This window comes from Olea europaea, unplaced genomic scaffold, assembly GCF_002742605.1.
Source record: "Olea europaea var. sylvestris unplaced genomic scaffold, O_europaea_v1 scaffold1205, whole genome shotgun sequence".
Classification (NCBI taxonomy): Eukaryota; Viridiplantae; Streptophyta; class Magnoliopsida; order Lamiales; family Oleaceae; genus Olea; species Olea europaea.
Window position 1 is genome coordinate 119566 of NW_019229473.1, and position 21795 is coordinate 141360.

At 36.0% G+C, this 21795-nt stretch overlaps 3 protein-coding genes across 5 annotated transcripts; 1 reads left to right on the plus strand and 2 right to left on the minus strand.

The window, feature by feature from the left end:
• Window positions 1-1611: 1611 nt before the first annotated feature.
• LOC111374137 (hydroxyproline O-galactosyltransferase GALT6-like) lies at window positions 1612-9013 on the minus strand. Of its 2 annotated transcripts, none has more exons than XM_022996767.1 (7): window positions 8196-9013; window positions 3799-4031; window positions 3436-3726; window positions 3202-3330; window positions 2958-3131; window positions 2247-2354; window positions 1612-2135 (listed from the first exon to the last, which is right to left on the minus strand). In XM_022996767.1, the coding sequence occupies exons 1-7, from the start codon at window positions 8863-8865 to the stop codon at window positions 1926-1928; spliced, it is 1815 nt and encodes a 604-aa protein (XP_022852535.1). In that variant the 5' UTR covers window positions 8866-9013; the 3' UTR covers window positions 1612-1925. The 2 variants fall into 2 exon arrangements, with proteins under 2 accessions (XP_022852535.1, XP_022852534.1); XM_022996766.1 differs by lacking the exon at window positions 8196-9013 and adding an exon at window positions 4695-5851.
• Window positions 6696-12647, plus strand: LOC111374138. Of its 2 annotated transcripts, XM_022996769.1 has the most exons (4): window positions 6696-7624; window positions 7760-7815; window positions 10868-10983; window positions 11584-12647. In XM_022996769.1, the coding sequence occupies exons 1-3, from the start codon at window positions 6902-6904 to the stop codon at window positions 10965-10967; spliced, it is 879 nt and encodes a 292-aa protein (XP_022852537.1). In that variant the 5' UTR covers window positions 6696-6901; the 3' UTR covers window positions 10968-10983; window positions 11584-12647. The 2 variants fall into 2 exon arrangements, with proteins under 2 accessions (XP_022852537.1, XP_022852536.1); XM_022996768.1 differs by lacking the exon at window positions 11584-12647 and having other exon boundaries at window positions 10868-11112.
• Window positions 12648-15332: 2685 nt separating this feature from the next.
• On the minus strand, window positions 15333-16223 carry LOC111374131 (germin-like protein subfamily T member 1). Its single transcript, XM_022996757.1, has one exon. The coding sequence runs from the start codon at window positions 16144-16146 to the stop codon at window positions 15469-15471; it is 678 nt and encodes a 225-aa protein (XP_022852525.1). The 5' UTR covers window positions 16147-16223; the 3' UTR covers window positions 15333-15468.
• Between the last annotated feature and the right edge of the window lie 5572 nt (window positions 16224-21795).

Sequence of the window (21795 nt, forward strand, 5' to 3'; positions counted from 1 at the left end):
AATTTGTATTGTTCTTGCTTAATGTTTTCGGTTGCTTGATCACCAATTGAATGAATTGATACTCTAAGTTTAACGCTTGAGAGAGGGAAATTTAGATATGATCTAAGAACAATATAACCTAGATTTGTAGATTTCGAGAGAAAGTGCAATTCTTTGAGGGTAAAACAAGAACCAAGTGCGTGGCAATCTTTATAAATTTAACTCGGAATAGAGATATTGGGGTTGAATTATAGAGATATGTTCTATTTGACGCTCAAGAGGGGGAAATAGAATTAATTTAGGATTCTTGCCTATGAATTCGGGAAATAATTAATGGAAGTATCTATAGGGGTTGAGAATCATGTTGATAATATGGTGAAATCATTCCCTAGACTTTACGAAATTCTGAATTAATCTTTAGAAATTGCCTCACTTTTCTTGCATTATTAAATTCATCGACATTAGTTTAGCATTCAAACATCAAATTAAGATCCGATTGTCTAGATAAAGTAAACGCAGACAGAATTATAGTACTCAGTGGAAGTCGAATATCAATCCCTGTGGGCTCGACACTTTTCAATTCTTTAATATACTACAAAACTTGACACCGTGCGCTTGCGGTATAAAATCACGTTACATAAAATACGTGGCAGCAGTTTCAGTCATTCCTTTGGCTTTCATCCAGTTGGATGTGTAATCCTCGAATCTCGGATTCTGCCATCTCGACTTTTTCCTCAAGACCGTCCACGGCATAGCACAACCTAGTAGTTGTCTCATCAAGCGCATCCACGCGCCGTTTAGTAGTACTCTTCTTTTGAGGCTCTCCCACCTTAGTGGTGTAGGATGTAATTGGATCCATAGTTTTCTTATCAAGGGTCGTGAGCCGCAGCTCTGATACAAACTTTCACGGGGTGCCTTTCTTCTTGGCACAGAAAGGGACACCGTACGACAGTAATCTACTTCGCTAGACTACCTTCCGCCTTTTCTCGATCGCGTCAGGACGAAAGAAAATATTATTACAATTTTTTAGAAAGCTTACAACAGAAAATTTGAATGCATTGAAAGTAAATTGAACATTGATTGATGAAAACTGAACATTACAATTGACAAAAGCAGAAAATTACAATTGCTGGTGTAGGGGACGGACACCAGTGAGCTTGAAAGATTTTTGAATGACTAATACCCCATATAATAGCATTCTGAACAAAAACCTAAATGAAAGGAGTAAACGTTTAAGTGATGAGGAATCATATTAAACGTTTACTAATATCAGAGCTATTTTACAATTGAAATAACTATTACATTAAAAAGAAAATTACAACTCAAACTTGAACTAATATTTACAATGTGCAGTTGAAGTTGGGCAAACTGCAACTGCGATTGTGTCAACGGGCTAAGTAAAGCTGCGATCCTTGACACGCAGGGATGACTCCAAACACACATGGGGGGTCAGAATTATTTTATTCGCACGGGACTCATGCATCCCATGTGAAGGCACGGTCATCGGAAGGTCATCCATGCGGGTTGAGTGGGATTACTCGATATCAATAGAAAATGCCTAAAATTTTTAGTTCTCTTGCAGGGGAGAATAATTCTATGGTGCAGATGAAGAGGGCACTAGTAAGCTTAATGAGAGTAAAAAACGAAACAGAAAATTTTGTAATCGTATACTTGTTTTCACCAGCTGCTATGATACTATGCTAAATTACAGAGAGATTCGCGGATGTTCATTGCGCACATGTATTTACCCTGCAACTTTTCCATTGATCAAATGGAACTAGACAACTGTCAAAGAAGAAACAATTAAACCTTGTGCAGCCCATAAACAGCTCTAGATATATACACACGGTTCATGAGATCTACAATGTACCATTCAATCGCCGCAAAATTTGTTCGTCTCAGTTTCATGGTCCTATGATCTTTACACTAAGATGGAGTCTTGAGCATCATCTCATGTTGCAGCATAGAGGCCGGCCCAGTTGTTGCAATTTCGTCCACATACACATCATCAGCCTCGGAGACTGGTAGTGAGCTGTAATATAATCTTGTATGCACCCAAACTGGCAGAACTTTAAGCTGTGTACGTACTCTACAGGTCTAGAGCTATTAAATGTCTCCACCCACATTCCCATGCTCACGTCCTCCATTTTAAACAACTGCACATCAAGGTTTCAGTCGGTATTGCTTGCAAAAACAGTAACAACCTTCGATTGATAGGTAATATTACATGCATATGTAAATGTATTATGGAAGTCGGTGGCATTTACCCTTAATTTACATTTCTCGAAGTCTGAAACTATAAAATTTGCAATATCTGATGAGATAATGTAGCCAGGCCCATTAGCATAGGGTGGATAATTTTCCTCCGGCCATTCCTGAACCATTGGAAAAGTCAGAATAACATGAGCCTTCTTACCATACATAGTGTGCTGTCTAGAGATACAAATTTAATGTGCAGACCTCAAAAGGGCAAACTGATTGTATCAAATGACAAAGATATATTTCAAAAGAGGGGTCCAAATTATTTTTCCAGGTTCGTTAGAGTCTGGAAAGACGGTTCAGAATTCCAGAAATTTTCTCTTTTCCAATGAAACAGCAACAGCATATCCAATGTAGAAGGCTAATAATGGCATGGGAAACTAGATATTACGGTTTCAATTATAGAAGGAATCTGAAATTCCAAAACCTATCAAATTATGAAAATAAAATTTTCAGTAGTTTTTGCAGACGACTTTTACTTTTTGGAAGATGAAATGGATTTTAACAAAATGAAATCTGTAAACATAAAAAACCAAATCTTCAAGCTGTCACTTTTCGTAAACCAAATGGGTGAAACTTAAGAATGCTATAGTACTGGCAGTTGAAAATTAAATTACATGAAACTTAGGGACATAAGGTGGATAACAGAATAAACATTAAAATGACAGGTATAAAGAGAGAGAATAAATAAACAATGAATAAAAAGGCTGAAATGGTACCTCATATGTCACTGCCCATTTACCTCTGCGTAGGGGCTTATGATAGTAATTTATATTTCCAATGTACAAGCTCCTGTTCTCAGGTATTTTCCTCGCTTCCTCAACAACTGCATCCACTCGCACAAATGTGTCATCATCACCCTTCATAATATACTTGGCAGATGCTACTTTAACCTGCAGGGCACCAAGCCTGATCAATCCAGATACAGAAACAATCTCACTTCCCAATTAATCCACTACTCACCCCATATTCACAGATGGCAACGGTTTTCAAGATGACAAGGTCATAGTTGTCCATGTATGGTACTATGACAATGTCTCCAAAGAACTCAGCTTCTTTCTTTAATTCCACATTCACTTCTTTTCTTGCATGCTGTTAACAGATTAGTAGTATCAGAATTAATTTTGACAGTCTTCAAATCAAGAATTAATTTAGAAACGATGTTGCATTTTATTGTGAACCACTTAGTTCCCCTACCAGTGCTACAAAGAAACGAGCAACAACATTGGAAGATTTGATTAGCCTATGCTGCATCCAAGACTTCCTCCCAGCCATTCTTTCAGCAAAGTGGTTACCTGCTGAAAGAATACCAACAAATAGTTCAACAGGCCCATCTGGAAAAGGTGGAGCCTTCCATCTGTTAGACATATCAAGATGTCTCTGAGGAGCAAAACTGGGATCTGAGGTGGGCAAGGAAGCAGCAAAAATATAATGGACGTCAATGTCCCCATTCAAATACAATCCAGTGGCATCCTCAAGTGCAAATCCCTAACAAAAATTTAGTAAACTCTTGAGCAAAGTCCAACATATCATAAATCAAGACAAAGGTACTTTACTCACAATGCGATATGGAAACGAGGTGCAGTGCCTCCCATCAACGTGGACATGGTAACCCTCCAAGCCAGCACTAAGTGTTAGGACAAACAACTTGTCTTCTGTGAATGGAAATGGCCAGTCAATAGAAACCTTCTTTGTTCGTCCTATTAATCGGTTCAACCACCATGTTGCCTTTGATTGCTCCGAGCCATCATTGTCATCTCTACTCCACTTTTCACATTTTGACAAGCCATCAACTGCAGATAATTAAAAGGATCATTTATGAAGTGCAGTGCCTCTATAAAATATCACGTGTTTAGTGAATGACACATTAACTCACCAGAGCTGCTCAAGTTCAATATAACAAATTAGTAATTCAAAACAAAGCAGATTAACAGTCGATCACATAGACAAGACTCTTCTCTCTCTTTTCTTTACACAGCCTGAGATTTCTTTGGAAGGGAAAAACTGAAATTAGCCTATCAGACTCCCGAGTGATTATATTATCCACAGAATTCTATTTCCCCCCAGCCTCAGGGAAATTCCAAATGAACAAATCTATGATCTCTTCTTTTCATTGGATGCTGGATCACTATGGACCCCATCAATTCTCTCTCATAAAACACAACTTTCACTCTAGTAACTTGAAATTAGGTGAAAATTTTCCACACATAGTCTGAACTGAGAGCAGCAAAGACATTCATATCAGAATCAGACCTACGTATAGACAATATGGGCAAGTGGACTAATTACTACAATCATTTGCACTTTTTTGTTTAATATCAAAGTACTTATTACAAGTACTTCCAACATCATTTTAAGAATTTCTCGCAACAGATAATATGACATAACAATCACCTTATTTGAAAACAAACCCTGTTTCCATATTAGAATAAAGTGAAGTGACTCTTACTACTCACCAGACTCCTCATCATCCCGGGACTTCCAACCCTCGCACCGCTGTGCTGTCCCCCACTGCATCCTATAACAAGTGTTCAGCTCAATCACAGGTTTCCCACTCCAATCGCCTTTCAACCGCGGATTAAAATGCAGAATCCTTGGTGGGTCCTCCCTGTCCACCGTTTTCAACCCCTGCAACTCCATCATAAACTGCGAAACCATCAAATACTGCCCCTCCTTCAACAGAGAAATTTTCGGATCAGTATCCTCATGCGCCACCCTCGGCTTTCCGACCAAAGTAATATGTGATCCCAACGTCAACCCACAAGGCAACACCATCACTCTCCCATTCTCCAAGAAAACATCGCCAGATATGGACATAGATTGCGGGCACTCCTCACTTCTACTTCTATTATTACTCCCACTTGTACTATTACTACTACTGCCACTATTCTTCCCTATCAAATCAAGCTCTTGCCAGAGTTTTTCCCCAAGTTTAACAGCCTCTCTAGCAGACTTCAAAATCCCATTTTCCGAGCTTGAACTTTCAGTCCCTGCACTCAAATTCAAGCTCGACATCCGGGATTTAACCAACTCCTTAATCCTTTTTTCAAGTTTAGACTGATACGGAACATGAAGAGGGCGAATGGGAGCATCTTTTTCCTCCAAATTTTCCTCGCTCTCTAACATGGAGTTGGAGATAGAGCGCCCATTATTATTACTAGAAAATTCCTCTCGAGAAACAGAGCCAAACCGACTTTCGAAAATCAAGGGAAATTCAAAACTCACCAAAAAAATGTAAAACAACCCAATAAAAATCAGAACCTGAACTGATCGGCGCCGACTCAGAGAAGAGAATAGGTCAAGTTTTGCTCTTTTCATAACTTTTTCAGTATTAAAAACTGAAAGAGAAGGCAGAGAATCACAACCTGGTTTTGAGTTCAATTTTGTGTGACTGGTCGCGCAAAAAAAAGTGACTGGCTCTACTGTATTTTTTGTAAAACAGCAAACAAAATAACCCAACTCTCATCAAAGAGAGAAGTTAGAAGAAGAGAGTGAGTCAGCAACCCAGCCAGCGTTGCAACCGCTTTCAAGCGAGAGATCGCTACGTGTACACAGGTGTTTGTAAATGAATACATATATTTTTCCACATAGAGACTCGTGGAGTGAAGAAAGGCATTAATGAAGAATATTTCTCTAATAAAATAATAGTAATCTTTAACGGAATTCATTTTTAATTATGCATTTTTTTAATTAAATAATTTTATATGCAAATTTTAATTTTTTTTCCTACTTTTAACTACAAATCCTTCAAAATAATTGCTTACGCTTTTCATGACCCACAAAGAAAAAGGGAAGTTGTTACTTGCCATATGTCGCAAATGCATTAAAAGGACAAACAATTATTACATTTATACATCTTTGATTTGCAATTTTTTGCTAAAATATCGAACAGTAATTATCGACTCATTTATTAATCTACAATTTTAAATCGATGCAAGTATTTAAATTTCTAGTCGACTAGTTGAGCACTATTTAACATTTTGTTCAAAAAGGGAAATAGAATATCCGATATGAAAAGAAAAAATGAATCATTTCAATGAAGAAACTTTTTATAATTTATGCAAGTATTTTTTTAGTTGTACAATCAGAATTGACAACGTCCTCACGGGAGGGGGCCGATGATTTTTTTACTCATCGTGGGATTTCCTCTCATATGTGTGATTGTCAATCGAGATTGTCGATCCGATTGTACATGTAGCACTTTGCTTTATGCAAAACATATCATTCCAGGTACTATCATTAGCCCTCGTTTGCCCCAATTTTGTAGAAATGAAAATGTGTGTAATGGTATTTTTTGAAAAATAAGTAGTTGAAAATAAATGAAATTTTTTTTATTTACGTATAATATTATTTTATAAAAGATTGTACGGTTAAAAATATAAAAAAATAAAATTCAATGTAATGAAAATCAATGGAGGCGAAACGGGTTAATATAGTAATAGTTGGTACACATCTGGTCAACTATTTGACTATCTGTCTGTTGCGTTCTCTGCGCCCGGCGCATTTTAGAACTAAGCCAATGCAGATCCCCCAGCCCACACAAGTTCCTATCCAAACCTGAAACCCCTCTAGAAAATACCCTATTCTAGGCTTCGTCTGCCCAACCCCACCCACTACTCAAGAAAATAACCCATTTAAGGCTTCCTCCACCACCCAAACACCTATGGATCCCACAGACAAAAGGCACAAAGACACAACCAGCACCACCAAGCTCCACCACCACCCCAGCCACCCTCTGCCGGATCCCACCACCAATCCCCCTTCTTCTATCCAAAGCATATCCAGTCAGTTTTCCAAGCTTTACGCAAATCACAAAAAACTGGCTTCCTTAAAAACCTCTAGTGGGCATTCAATATCTCACTCACATTCACACCCCCAAGTTGACACAAATTCCCAAGCCAAATCTATGGATGTTTCCTCTGTTTTGGACATCTCATGTGCCACTTTGACCAAGTCAAACAGCCAGCACCAAAGAAATAATTTAGCAGTGGCTCAGATTAAGAAGAAAGGGCTGGGCACAAGAACCAAGATTAAAGAGAAGAACGATACAAATGAAATCAAGAAATCATCGTCCAAGAAATCTTATGAAGAATATGATGTGAAAAAGGCAGCTAATTTGATGTCAAGAAGTGCTGAAAGTGATCTAATTAAGAAGTTGCAACAAGGGTTTGAACTTCCAAAGCAGTCTATCACAATGAATGGAGGGAGAAGGTCATTTTGTAGTTCACAGGCTGAATTGGCTGATTTCTTCTCTTGCAGTGGTGTGAAAGTTGTGTCTGTTGATATGCCACCATTTATGCAGATTCATGCCGTGAATTCTGCAAGAAAGACTCATGATAGCTTGGAAAAATTCAATTCCAAGACCCTTGCTTTGACACTAAAAAAGGTAATTAAATCATAGCTATTATCATTATAGCATTTTTTTTTTGGTTTACTCTCTCTGTAAATATTTATGGGTTTTTTAATACTTGAGGAAAGAGTTAATGGGAATTTTTTTTTCTAATTCTGCTTGCTTTTGCAGGAGTTTGATGGGGTATATGGACCAGCTTGGCACTGTATAGTAGGGACCAGTTTTGGGTCTTTTGTAACACATTCAGTGGGTGGGTTTATGTACTTCTCTATGGATAACAAGCTACATGTCCTCTTGTTCAAGCATAAAACACAACTTTCACTCTAGTAACTTGAAATTAGGTGAAAATTTTCCACACATAGTCTGAACTGAGAGCAGCAAAGACATTCATATCAGAATCAGACCTACGTATAGACAATATGGGCAAGTGGACTAATTACTACAATCATTTGCACTTTTTTGTTTAATATCAAAGTACTTATTACAAGTACTTCCAACATCATTTTAAGAATTTCTCGCAACAGATAATATGACATAACAATCACCTTATTTGAAAACAAACCCTGTTTCCATATTAGAATAAAGTGAAGTGACTCTTACTACTCACCAGACTCCTCATCATCCCGGGACTTCCAACCCTCGCACCGCTGTGCTGTCCCCCACTGCATCCTATAACAAGTGTTCAGCTCAATCACAGGTTTCCCACTCCAATCGCCTTTCAACCGCGGATTAAAATGCAGAATCCTTGGTGGGTCCTCCCTGTCCACCGTTTTCAACCCCTGCAACTCCATCATAAACTGCGAAACCATCAAATACTGCCCCTCCTTCAACAGAGAAATTTTCGGATCAGTCTCCTCATGCGCCACCCTCGGCTTTCCGACCAAAGTAATATGTGATCCCAACGTCAACCCACAAGGCAACACCATCACTCTCCCATTCTCCAAGAAAACATCGCCAGATATGGACATAGATTGCGGGCAATCCTCACTTCTACTTCTATTATTACTCCCACTTGTACTATTACTACTACTGCCACTATTCTTCCCTATCAAATCAAGCTCTTGCCAGAGTTTTTCCCCAAGTTTAACAGCCTCTCTAGCAGACTTCAAAATCCCATTTTCCGAGCTTGAACTTTCAGTCCCTGCACTCAAATTCAAGCTCGACATCCGGGATTTAACCAACTCCTTAATCCTTTTTTCAAGTTTAGACTGATACGGAACATGAAGAGGGCGAATGGGAGCATCTTTTTCCTCCAAATTTTCCTCGCTCTCTAACATGGAGTTGGAGATAGAGCGCCCATTATTATTACTAGAAAATTCCTCTCGAGAAACAGAGCCAAACCGACTTTCGAAAATCAAGGGAAATTCAAAACTCACCAAAAAAATGTAAAACAACCCAATAAAAATCAGAACCTGAACTGATCGGCGCCGATCTTTTTCCTCCAAATTTTCCTCGCTCTCTAACATGGAGTTGGAGATAGAGCGCCCATTATTATTACTAGAAAATTCCTCTCGAGAAACAGAGCCAAACCGACTTTCGAAAATCAAGGGAAATTCAAAACTCACCAAAAAAATGTAAAACAACCCAATAAAAATCAGAACCTGAACTGATCGGCGCCGACTCAGAGAAGAGAATAGGTCAAGTTTTGCTCTTTTCATAACTTTTTCAGTATTAAAAACTGAAAGAGAAGGCAGAGAATCACAACCTGGTTTTGAGTTCAATTTTGTGTGACTGGTCGCGCAAAAAAAAGTGACTGGCTCTACTGTATTTTTTGTAAAACAGCAAACAAAATAACCCAACTCTCATCAAAGAGAGAAGCTAGAAGAAGAGAGTGAGTCAGCAACCCAGCCAGAGTTGCAACCGCTTTCAAGCGAGAGATCGCTACGTGTACACAGGTGTTTGTAAATGAATACATATATTTTTCCACATAGAGACTCGTGGAGTGAAGAAAGGCATTAATGAAGAATATTTCTCTAATAAAATAATAGTAATCTTTAACGGAATTCATTTTTAATTATGCATTTTTTTAATTAAATAATTTTATATGCAAATTTTAATTTTTTTTCCTACTTTTAACTACAAATCCTTCAAAATAATTGCTTACGCTTTTCATGACCCACAAAGAAAAAGGGAAGTTGTTACTTGCCATATGTCGCAAATGCATTAAAAGGACAAACAATTATTACATTTATACATCTTTGATTTGCAATTTTTTGCTAAAATATCGAACAGTAATTATCGACTCATTTATTAATCTACAATTTTAAATCGATGCAAGTATTTAAATTTCTAGTCGACTAGTTGAGCACTATTTAACATTTTGTTCAAAAAGGGAAATAGAATATCCGATATGAAAAGAAAAAATGAATCATTTCAATGAAGAAACTTTTTATAATTTATGCAAGTATTTTTTTAGTTGTACAATCAGAATTGACAACGTCCTCACGGGAGGGGGCCGATGATTTTTTTACTCATCGTGGGATTTCCTCTCATATGTGTGATTGTCAATCGAGATTGTCGATCCGATTGTACATGTAGCACTTTGCTTTATGCAAAACATATCATTCCAGGTACTATCATTAGCCCTCGTTTGCCCCAATTTTGTAGAAATGAAAATGTGTGTAATGGTATTTTTTGAAAAATAAGTAGTTGAAAATAAATGAAATTTTTTTTATTTACGTATAATATTATTTTATAAAAGATTGTACGGTTAAAAATATAAAAAAATAAAATTCAATGTAATGAAAATCAATGGAGGCGAAACGGGTTAATATAGTAATAGTTGGTACACATCTGGTCAACTATTTGACTATCTGTCTGTTGCGTTCTCTGCGCCCGGCGCATTTTAGAACTAAGCCAATGCAGATCCCCCAGCCCACACAAGTTCCTATCCAAACCTGAAACCCCTCTAGAAAATACCCTATTCTAGGCTTCGTCTGCCCAACCCCACCCACTACTCAAGAAAATAACCCATTTAAGGCTTCCTCCACCACCCAAACACCTATGGATCCCACAGACAAAAGGCACAAAGACACAACCAGCACCACCAAGCTCCACCACCACCCCAGCCACCCTCTGCCGGATCCCACCACCAATCCCCCTTCTTCTATCCAAAGCATATCCAGTCAGTTTTCCAAGCTTTACGCAAATCACAAAAAACTGGCTTCCTTAATTGGAAACCAGTGTTAACTCCAGGAATCGAACTCTCCACCCTTGCTTCCAGCGTCCCAGCGAAGTGATTGTTCCACCAACTCGGATGTGCCCTGGGGGGAGTTTTGGGTCTTTTGTAACACATTCAGTGGGTGGGTTTATGTACTTCTCTATGGATAACAAGCTACATGTCCTCTTGTTCAAGACAACTGTACACAAAGCACATTGAAATATTAAACAAGGAGGTGACATACATTTCTTTTTAATATAGACAAAATTTATATATGTCTCCACGATTGTTCGCACATCATTGGCATGTTTGGTGATTGAGTAGTGGCTATACTCGATAGTAGAATGAACAAGTTTTATACTCCTTTTTTACTTTTTTAACATGGTCTAATGCTATCCTATACATGTTGACGAGAGAAAATGGGATAATTTTCTTCGATTTCCATTAGGTCTCTTTTAAGTGGCTAAAGATAGCTCGTGAAAAATTTGTGCGAACTGGGGATTTTGAGTGTGCAATACATGTTTAGTTACATCGCATAGTTTATGCTTATGACAAAAAATTTGGATTTCCTTTTTGCTTTTGTTGATTATATTAATGTCCAGTATTTACTTCTGCTTTATCAACCATCATCAAAACAAGCAGAAGAGGCTGTTCTCTTCATGTTTCAGCTTTGTAATTTTGAATTTTGAATTCATTTTGAGTTTTGTGATTTGAGTGGCCACTTTGAAATTGTTGAAAAAGCGTTCTTTTTTTTTTTCATTTTAGAAAACTATTTCTCAACACATGAAAATGAAAAACACGTTCACTTTAGAAATTTGCATTCTCTCTTCTCCAGGCAAACGGGCGCATTTTCTCTTCTCCAGCCACGGCCAATTTTGCCCCCTCCACGAGCCGCCGTCTTCTACGTCACAATCCGACCACCACCTAGACCACCACATCCCAACATCACTTGAACCCATTTTCGCACAAGCCACAAATTGCACTGTAGGCCTTCGCGACGGCGAACATTTGGATTTGCACTTTAGAAATTCAGATTGTTGAATTGTTGTTTGTGGTAAATTGGGGCCATGGTTTGGGTCAGTTTATGGTGGGCAATCGACCGGTGGTGGTGTGCGACCTTGGGTGTCGCCGGAGATGGAGATTCCAACAAAGGCAGTTTGCGTGTTTCGACAGTTTTTGAGGATGACTTTTGATTGATTTTGGTATATGTTTGGGTTGTTGTTTGTGTGGTAATTAAAGAAGGGATTGAGGGCTTCGCAATGGTACGTAAATTCGGTGGTTTTGGAGGAGGTTGGTTGGAGTTTAGAGGGATGGAAAGTGGCAGTTTTGGAGGTTTTGGGGAAATGTTTTGGCAGAAGAAAGTTGGGGAAATGTTTTGGTAGAGTTTGGCTTCAAAACTGCATTTCCCGTGTTTTGGATTTTTGGCGCGTTTTCTATTGAAAATAGCTAAAACAACATTTTTGCCATTTACTGTTTTCTTCACATATTTTTTTCTATTTTCAATCGTTTTCGAAAACGGGAAAGAGAACGCGTTTTCACCGTTTTGAAAAATCGAAATCAGAAAACGGTCGAAAACGGGCAAAGAGAAGAGCCCCTAATTTTATGGAAAATGCCATTTAGGGGGATTTGGATCGTACAAGTAATGATACACAAGGGCTAATTCCCTCAGCTACCTATAAATTTCTACGAGTATTTACATTTGAGTGCTGCAGTATCCAAAGATTGGGAATCCATGCCATGGTTCCTAAGGCCTCAGGATGACCTTTGCAAGCTATGTTTGTTTGGGAGATATTATTTAAATTTTGAAGTGAAAAATGATTTATTATTTTTATTTTTTTGTTTGGAGAATGAGGGATTAGAAAGTAGGAAAAACTATGGGTTTACATGAGAGATTATTTTATTGGTTGTGGTTGAAAAATAAGTTTGAAGAAAAATTATTTTTAAATAAGTTGTGCCAAACAAACGCTAAACATGTTTACTCGTTTGCTATCTTACATATCTTGTCAAGATCGAGTTAAACATATTTTATTCGAATCACAAATATTACTATTTATCCATTACTTTTATCTATTTATAATTTAAACGGTTCATATACATTTTCCAAACATACTTTTAGATGACTTAAAATAAAATAACAACATGTATTCATTGCAAATTTTCAAATAAACATTATAACAAATAATTGCTCATTTGAACCACGCAAATGAGTGTACCGCTATAGTAAAAACCTAATCATTACGGGTGCAAGATGTCCGATTTAGCTTATTTTTGACAGATTTTCAATCAAAATTATTTAAAATGGTTTGATTCGATTTTAAATTGCGATTTAACCGTATATTTTTTTTCGTGTTCACTTTATCATCACTAGTTCATTGATTAAAACATATTTCCATTTTTTTTTTTTTTTTGTCGATAAAAGGGGGGAAAATAGTATACACGTTAAACTATGAATTTGAATAGCCAGTTTTGTAGAGCTTTTGGTTCTCAATGTTTGCTGCGTGAATATTGAATATGAAGAGGTTTCTTTGGTACGAGGGCTTCTACTTTGACGGATTGATTGATAATAGGATTATAAAATTAGAGTAATTAATTAATAATAGGTATTTGATAATAGACAATTGATCAAGTTCCGACTGGTCCGTGTTTGAGTCCCATTATTTCTTCATTAAAATGAAAAATATGATCATTATCTATCACATTAAGCCACTATATTTGACTTTTTATCTCTTGTATGGGTCCATAACGACTATATTTTTCATTCTCATTTTTACAATAATATGGCTCAAACGGGGGGCTAAATTTTAATAGTTATATTTTATTTTGAAGGTTAACAGTCCAATTTCTTGTGGAAATTAATTTTTTTTTTTTTTTTACTTTTTATATTAAATTTTTTGAAAGGTCCGATTTGACTACATATCGTGGTACAAATTTTAAAATACAAATTAAACCAGAATGATTTCATTTAGGGTCCGCTTGATTGCAAGAATGAAATTTGAATAGAAAGAAAATGAACTCCAGATAATTTAATGTGTTTGATTTGTATAATTTTTAACTTGAAAAATGTTGAAATTTTTTATCTTTTGATGTTCGTTTGGCTTTGTTTTTCATGTAAATTGTCAATTAAATGGATAAAATTTGTTACAATTGATTATAGAATTTGTATTAATTGCCAAAAAAAATTAATAAATAAAAATAATAATCTGAAAAACGAAAAACCACATAACCAATGGGAAATATTTTCCTTAAAATGGTAGAAAATGATGCATAAAATGGTTGTATCAAGAAAATCAATTCCATGAAAAAATTTTGTCATAGAAAATGCATTTTTGGGTGGAAATGAATTTTTTTTTTTTTTTTCATGGAAAACAAGCCTATCAAACAGGCCCTTACGGGTCATTTGGGACTAAATTGCCGATTTCAAAAACGTGATTTCGATTCAGTTTTTCACTTTGACGATTTTTGAAGTCCTACTAACTACCAAGTACTTATTGATGTAATTATTCATTTACCTTGTCGAGCATTCCAATTGGTCTAGTCTATTTTCTTTTATTTAGTTTTGCTCTCAGCAGAAGTTGGTGGTTAGGATGAGTCTTCCTACACGGTTGGACGCCCGGTCCCAGACAAAGCTGCGGGATGGTTTTATCCCCTCGAATTTTCCTGACTGAGGCCCGACTGAAAAGCATACGTGTGAAAAGGAACCATGTTTGATAGATTGAGGCTCCGTTTGGCAATATATGTAAACTATTTATATATGGTCAATCTTTATTTTCAACCACACGCTCTTACTTAACCATCATTCATTTCGATTATAAATTAAACCATTCATAAATTCTTCACAGACGGAGGCGAAATTGAATTGAACCATATTGCACTAGGATCCGTTTGATTATAAAGGTGGAATTTGGGTGGAAAGAAAACGAATTCCAGAGAATTGAATTGATGGAAAATTGTTCTTTTGGAAATTGTAAATTATTGTGTTTGATTGGTATAATTTTTCACGTGAAAAATGTTTAAATTAAAGTGTATTTTTATGTCCGTTTGACTTTATTTTATATGAAAATTATCAATTAAAAGGATAGAATTTACTGGTATTGAGAATGAAATTTGTTTCCATTGCCAAAACCCAAAAAAAAAAAAATCAAGAAAAATATCTATTTTTTAGTGTTCGTTTGACTTTGTTTTACATGAAAATTGTTAATTAAAATGAAATATTTTTTTACAATAAATCTTAGAATTTGTTTCCATTACCAATACAAAAAATAATAATAAAAAAAATCAAAAAAAAAAAGCAAAATGCTACATTAACTTGGAATTCCAATTCTCACCAATTTTGGTGAGAATTGGTTTTCCTTAAAAATCAAGTAAAGATCAATTCTCAAGACAAGTAAGAAAACGTAATTCCATAGAAATAAAATCCTATCAAACATCATAAAATTGGAAAATGGATCCACGGAAAAAAACCACATATCAAGCGGAAGTGAAATACGTAAAAAGAAGTTAAAATCGTATATCTTTCGTACCGTTTGCATTGTTGTCTGGCGCTATTTACTTAAATATACTGTTATTCAAAAAAATTTCATTTATTGATTTTCTGGTGAGATACATAAAAAAAATGTCTTATTTGAATATCTTATTTCCAATTTTTTCCCCCTCTTTTGAGCTATAAAAGAACATGCAAACTTCAACCCCCAAAAGTATAAAGTATTCCCAGAAAACAGTGTTAAGCGCCAAACTTGGATTTGATTTCATCGATCACTCTTTTATCAACTTGAAAAGCTTTGGTTAAAACACCATCAGGAACAGAAGGCTTTGAAGCAAAAAGATTCGTCGGAACGACAACAGCACCAGGCAAATGACTGTTAAAAGCAGTGAAAGTCAAAGCCTTTTCTTCTCCAACATTCATCTGGAAATGTACAAGTCCCTTAGGAATCACAAACATTTGTCCAGGACTCAAGATTTTGGAGTAAAACACATTCCCAGTTGTTATCAATCCAACCAGGAGCTTCCCGTTGATCAGAACTCCGGTCTCGGTCGCTCGTGGATGGGAGTGGGGTGGATTGATTCCCCCTGGAGCAATATCGACTCGATTCATGGAGATCCCGAGCGTGTTGAGGCCCGGAAATGCCACAACATTGGCTTGGGTTACATTGCTTCCAAAGAGATTACTCGTGTTTCCCTCTTGGCTTAGCCCGTCGAAAAAGAAATCGTCTGAAGTGACTTTCGTGGCAGGCTTGCACGGAAATCCATTAACGGAAAACTCGCTTTTTGTGTCCCCGATGCAGAAATCCTGTAAAGGATCAGGATCTGAAGATTGAGAAGGCAATGGAAATAGTAATAAACCTATCAGGATCACTGTGAACTGAACATAACTGCCTGATTGGTTTTTCACAATAGCCATGCCTTAATGTTTTTTGGCTAAGAGCAAATGAATTATGATGTAATTCATCTGTAAGTAGCCATGCTTAAATATTGGGATTATCTTCAAGAAAATCCTATGAATCAGATTAATCTATAGGTTATATTGGTTGGAGTAGTTAGCCTTTGACAATAGATGGGAAGTCATCATCATTAATAGTAAATTTATTGAATGAACTCATGGAGGTTGTCATGTCTTAGAAATCATGTGTAATGAAGTCACCCGAAAACACATATAGACTCGATGACATTATTAAATCGATAAGTGCGATATACCATAATACTGTAGTATACTAAACAATTGACATAGTCGTAGTGATTTGTTTTGTCAGGTAAAATTTTTTGTATTGTCTATTGTATGATCTAATTTAATCAATTATTATGTACCAAAAAAGTCCACTAACTTTGACAAACAAACCCAAATATGATAAAAATCATGAAAGAATAGTTTTAGAGGGACAGTTGATTTTGGAAATTTCAGTTTGGCTTTTCTATCAGCCTAACAACTGAAAGGAATGGCAAAATTTAAATTGAAACAGTTGCTCTCATGAGAACAAAGTCATAATGCAATTGGGAGTATTTTGAACAAATAAATAACCTGTCATGTCATTGATAAGGATTTGAGCTTGGAAAGGAAAAATATTAATGGAGGTCACCCAACTTACAAGTTTATTTCATTTTAGTTATATAACTTCGATTTGTTTCAATCTGATCGTATAACTTATGATTTTCAATTTGACAAATTCTTCTATAATAGTTACCAAAACTAATGGTGACTCGACGTGCTTAAAGAAATGCATGCCCCAATACATATTTGACGCTAGACAAATGAAAAATTAGAGGTTCTCGAAACAATTGATATATTAATGTAAAAAAAAAATTGTCAAGTGTATTCTTAGTCACATGAAATTGTCCGTAAACTTTAGTTACGGTTACCTACAAAATTGTCAAACTGAAGAGCAAATGTATGTTAGCTAATCCAAGTGAAATGAAATAAAACATATCTCTCTTTATTTATTTTTTTCAACTTGAAATTTTAAAATCTGCTCAGAGCCAGATGACTGGTAAACAATAAATATCTTGCACCACAGGTTTCATTCATCTCTTCATTTACATCCCTTACCCTTCATTTAAAGAAGAGGTCCAACAATCCCATACAATCTACCAGTCAACTCATACCATAATTTTGGAAAATGCAATAAAAAATAATAGGTTTCTATGAATTATATATGAAGCAACGCAAAATATTTGGTAAAGATAGTGGAATCACGTTTCGGAATAATAAAGAACAAAAGAAATTTAAACTTTATTTATTACTGTCAAACGTTATTTATCTATCAGTACCTATCAAACTTGTCCTTGGAAAACATATCACTAATTTTTTAGCTCGTCTTTCATATATTTTAATCGATTCTTGCTCTCCTACCAAGTGTCCTATGCTCGTAGTTATCTATATACTGGTACATGAAGCACTTCATTCTTCTAATTACCAAGATATATATAAAATGACATGATAGAAGACTTGCAAATTCAATCATTACTTGAATCTATAACACACTGCTTTATTAATTTTAGTACTTCTCTTCAGGTTATGCTAACTGCTCTCGGACTCGCCAAGGAGATTGACGGATCACGCAGATCAATTTCAATGTGGGGAACAACAGAGTACATGGCTCCGGAAATCTAACTCGCTAAAGGCCACAATGAAAACGCAGATTGGTGGAGCGTCGGGAATTTTTTTGTATGAGATGCTTAGTGGCCAGGTAATACAATTGGTCAAGAAAGGGGGGTTTAGTACCTTGTTCAAAAACCATATATTTATCACTCATTTTTTATTATGTTTGGTAATATCTGATGAAATTGTGAGTGCAGTGTTATAAAACTCAGTCTGCAGTGGAATCTAAAGATGGGTCTAAAATGTTTTGTTGATTGTGCAAACAAGAGGGAACTGCTTGATTTTAGCTATATCCCCGGGTTTGTTGCTAGTGTTCATGCAAAAAATATGATCTTGTTCTTTCTTTTAATTTTGACTCTGTCTCATGACACCATAACTATTCTATTCTTTTCAGCCACCATTCACCCATCCAAACAGAAAGAAGCTTCGGGAAAAAATCATGAATGAAAAAATGAAGTTTTTGTTGGAATATAGTGGCGTTAATGAAATCGAATTATCACGTGCTGTATATGTAGTTTAAACACCAATTTTAAGCATACCGTATATGCATATACTGTATATTGCGCTTACAGTGTTGGAATATAGTGGTGTTAATGAAATCGAATTATCACGTGCTGTATGTGTAGTTTAAACACCAAATTTAAGCATACCGTATATACATATACTGTATATTGCGCTTACCGTATTTGCAGGTAGCTTACCGTATATGTAGCTTATCGTATTTGCACCTTACCGTATTTGCAACTTACTGTATATGTTGCTTACCGTATTTGCAGAAAGCTCACCGTATATTACCAGCTCATTGTATTTGCGGCGAAGCTCACCGTATTTGTACAGAATTTGCATAAAGTATTTTTATTCATACACTAACTAAAATAACACAAATTTTTTCATTTACAAATAGAAATACCGTATATGTGAAATCTATTTTCACACATATAACGAATTAAAAAAATAATTTATTTTATTGATCTATTTCTAATAAAAATTTAACAAATAATATATGAGTCAAGTATGTTGCAAACATGTAAATCGCTAAATAAATAAATCTACAACAATAAAATGCAAATTAAATAAATAGCAGATAAATTTTCAATCCAAGGCTTATGCTAACACAGTTTCCTTAAAATAGATTCGTCCACTCATCGTAAGTGCTTGATGTTTAATCTGAGTGTTTGTTTCTCAGAATACAATGACAAAATTCGTAGAATCTAAGCACCAAAAAAACTACTCCGACGAACTAATACAGTGTCTGAACAATATCACAACGACCTTACTGGACAGATATGCATATGCAAGAAATCAAGACCTCATTGGAGAAAGACACAGATAGAAATTGCAGGGGACGTTTTCTGAACAGTGAGGAAGAAAACGTTTTTCTTTTTCATCTGTGTAAATTGCTGAAAACTTGAGATTTAATATAGCATAAATCTGCCATTAACTTTATGGCAATTAACATTGGAGTAACTTCAATTTTTGGGAGTTTTGGAAGTTTCAAAAACTCAAAAGTCAGGTTGAGAAAGCAAGAAAAAATTGCGAAACGTGGGCTCTCCGAAAGTGCCAATTTTTGCTTCGTTCAATCCGACATTGATGTACGCAGGTCGCGCCCGCACAAGTTCAAGGTCCAAAGGCTGTTTCGGTCTGAGATTTGCACCCCCTGCGCGCGCGCATGAAGAGAGCATCTATGCTACACATGGTTACACCCTTCCAATGTACAACCATATTTAAAGTGATTTTTGCTTTCTTTCTTTTCCTATGTGGGACAAAAGCTATTTTCCTACATAAAATCATCTTTCAATGATCAACTTTGAGCTCCAATTTCTCATTCACCCGAGCTTCATTTTTGGCAAGTAAATATATGATTTTGATACTCTCACGAAAGAAAACACAGATCAACTTTGATCTTCCAAATTGGACCAACAGGTCTCACCGAAAATCTTGCCAAAAGTGAGCTATTACTCATTTTTCCAACAATCTCCCACGTGAAATAAAATTGGGAGAGACATGAGACCGTGAGACACGAGACTTTGTGATCACGAGACACAAGACTAGGTGATAAAATTCAACGGTTGAAGCCTGCATAGGATAGGTAGGTATCACCCTTTGAACCTTCTCTTGTGAAAGTATATTTACTTTACTAGCTGACCAGTAGACATGTTGTCCTTGAACTGTTCTTGCCATTTATGTAAACAATGATATACCCCACACATGATTCTTCCTAACATAATTCAGTTCTCATTATTATGTTCGTTTTGACCATGAACATATGCCTGATTCTGTGAGAGTTCTTAAAAATTGAGCCCCACATAATTCTCTTAGAAGCGGCCTCACTTCTCTCTCACATAGGTGTTTCTTATTACAAGTAACCCGCATTACTTGGCTCGAACTTCGATGCATAAGAATCATTAAAAGCATATTGCTTATCCTTCATCCTTACAGGCATCACTGTTACATCATAGGAATGAACAGGAGGAAACACTCCCATAGTGATTTTATTAAACCTTTACAATTAGGTTGTCCCTTTGAACCTAGATCTTGGGATCTCCAGTCAACTAGGTTGGGTTTCCTTTGTAATGACTTATTCATTCAAGGGTTTAAGTCTCATTCCTTTCAATGACTTCCCAATTAACTCTCTATTTAACCCTTTGGTTAGCGGATCCACAATGTTATCTTTTGATCTTACGTAGTCAATAGTGATAACTTCAGTTGAGAGTAGTTGTCTTACGGTATTGTGTCTACGACGTATATGTCTAGACCTACCATTGTACATGTTACTTTGTGTTTTTCCTATTGCTGATTGACTATCACAATATATGCAAATTGCTGGCACAGGTTTTGACCATCTTGGAATATCCTCTAGAAAGTTGCGCAAACATTCGCCCTCTTCACCACATTTATCTAGAGCTATAAACTCAGATTCCATCGTAGATCTTGTTATAACTGTTTGTTTAGAGGATTTTCACGATATGACAACAACTCCCAATATGAACACAAATTCACTGGTGGACTTTGAGTCTTTTATATCAGATATCCAATTAGCATCACTGTATCATTCAATGACCGCTGGATATCTGGTATAATGTAATCCATAGTCACGAGTATATCATAAGTACCTTAGCACTCTTACTATTCCTTTCCAGTGATCAGCTCCTAGATTACTAGTGTATCTACTCAGTTTACTGACTGTGTAAGCTATATCTGGTCTTATACAACTCATCAAGTACATTAAACTTCCAATAACTCTCGAGTATACTATTTGAGAGACACTTTCACCTTTGTTTTTAGAAAGATGTTGACTCGTATCTATCGGTGTTCTAGTCAAGCCAATATCATCCTTATTGTATTTTTTCAAAATTTTGTCCACATAATGTGACTGACTTAGAGCAAGCTCATCTGATGTTCTTGAGATTTTGACTCCAAGAATAACATCAGCTAAACCCATATCTTTCATGTCAAATCTCGAATTCAAAATATTTTTACTGGATTCAATCATCTTATTATCACTACCGACAATAAGCATGTCGTCAACGTAAAGACATAAAATGACATAACCATCTTTAGTATCTTTGACGTAAACACATTTGTCACACTCATTGATTTTAAATCCACTCTCAATCATGATATTATCAAATTTTTCATGTCATTGTTTGGGTGCTTGTTTCAAGCCATATAGCGACTTCACCAATTTACAAACTTTCTTTTCCTGCTCTGGTGATGAAAACCCCTCGGGTTGTTCCATATAAATTTCTTCTTCTAAATCTCCATTTAGAAAGACAGTTTTAACATTCATTGATGTATCTCAAGCTTTCGCAAAGCGACAATCGCAAGTATCAACTTAATAGATGTTATTCTTGTCACTGGAGAATACCTATCAAAGTAATCAAGGCATTCCCTTTGTTTGTAACATTTTATTACTAATCTGACTTTGTGCTTTTCAATAGTTCCATCTGCTCTCAT

Excerpts from the sequence above, each read along its gene's own strand:
- LOC111374138 (XM_022996769.1), top strand. The coding sequence starts at position 6,902 with ATGGATCCCACAGACAAAAGGCACAAAGACACAACCAGCACCACCAAG. Across the intron at positions 7,625-7,759 it reads TTGCTTTGACACTAAAAAAG|GAGTTTGATGGGGTATATGG; the intron begins GTAATTAAATCA and ends TTGCTTTTGCAG. Across the intron at positions 7,816-10,867 it reads ATAGTAGGGACCAGTTTTGG|GTCTTTTGTAACACATTCAG; the intron begins GTCTTTTGTAAC and ends GGGGAGTTTTGG.
- LOC111374137 (XM_022996766.1), bottom strand. The coding sequence starts at position 5,556 with ATGAAAAGAGCAAAACTTGACCTATTCTCTTCTCTGAGTCGGCGCCGA. Across the intron at positions 4,032-4,694 it reads CCGGGATGATGAGGAGTCTG|TTGATGGCTTGTCAAAATGT; the intron begins GTGAGTAGTAAG and ends AATTATCTGCAG. Across the intron at positions 2,136-2,246 it reads TCGAGAAATGTAAATTAAGG|TTGTTTAAAATGGAGGACGT; the intron begins GTAAATGCCACC and ends CTTGATGTGCAG.
- LOC111374131 (XM_022996757.1), bottom strand. The coding sequence starts at position 16,146 with ATGGCTATTGTGAAAAACCAATCAGGCAGTTATGTTCAGTTCACAGTG.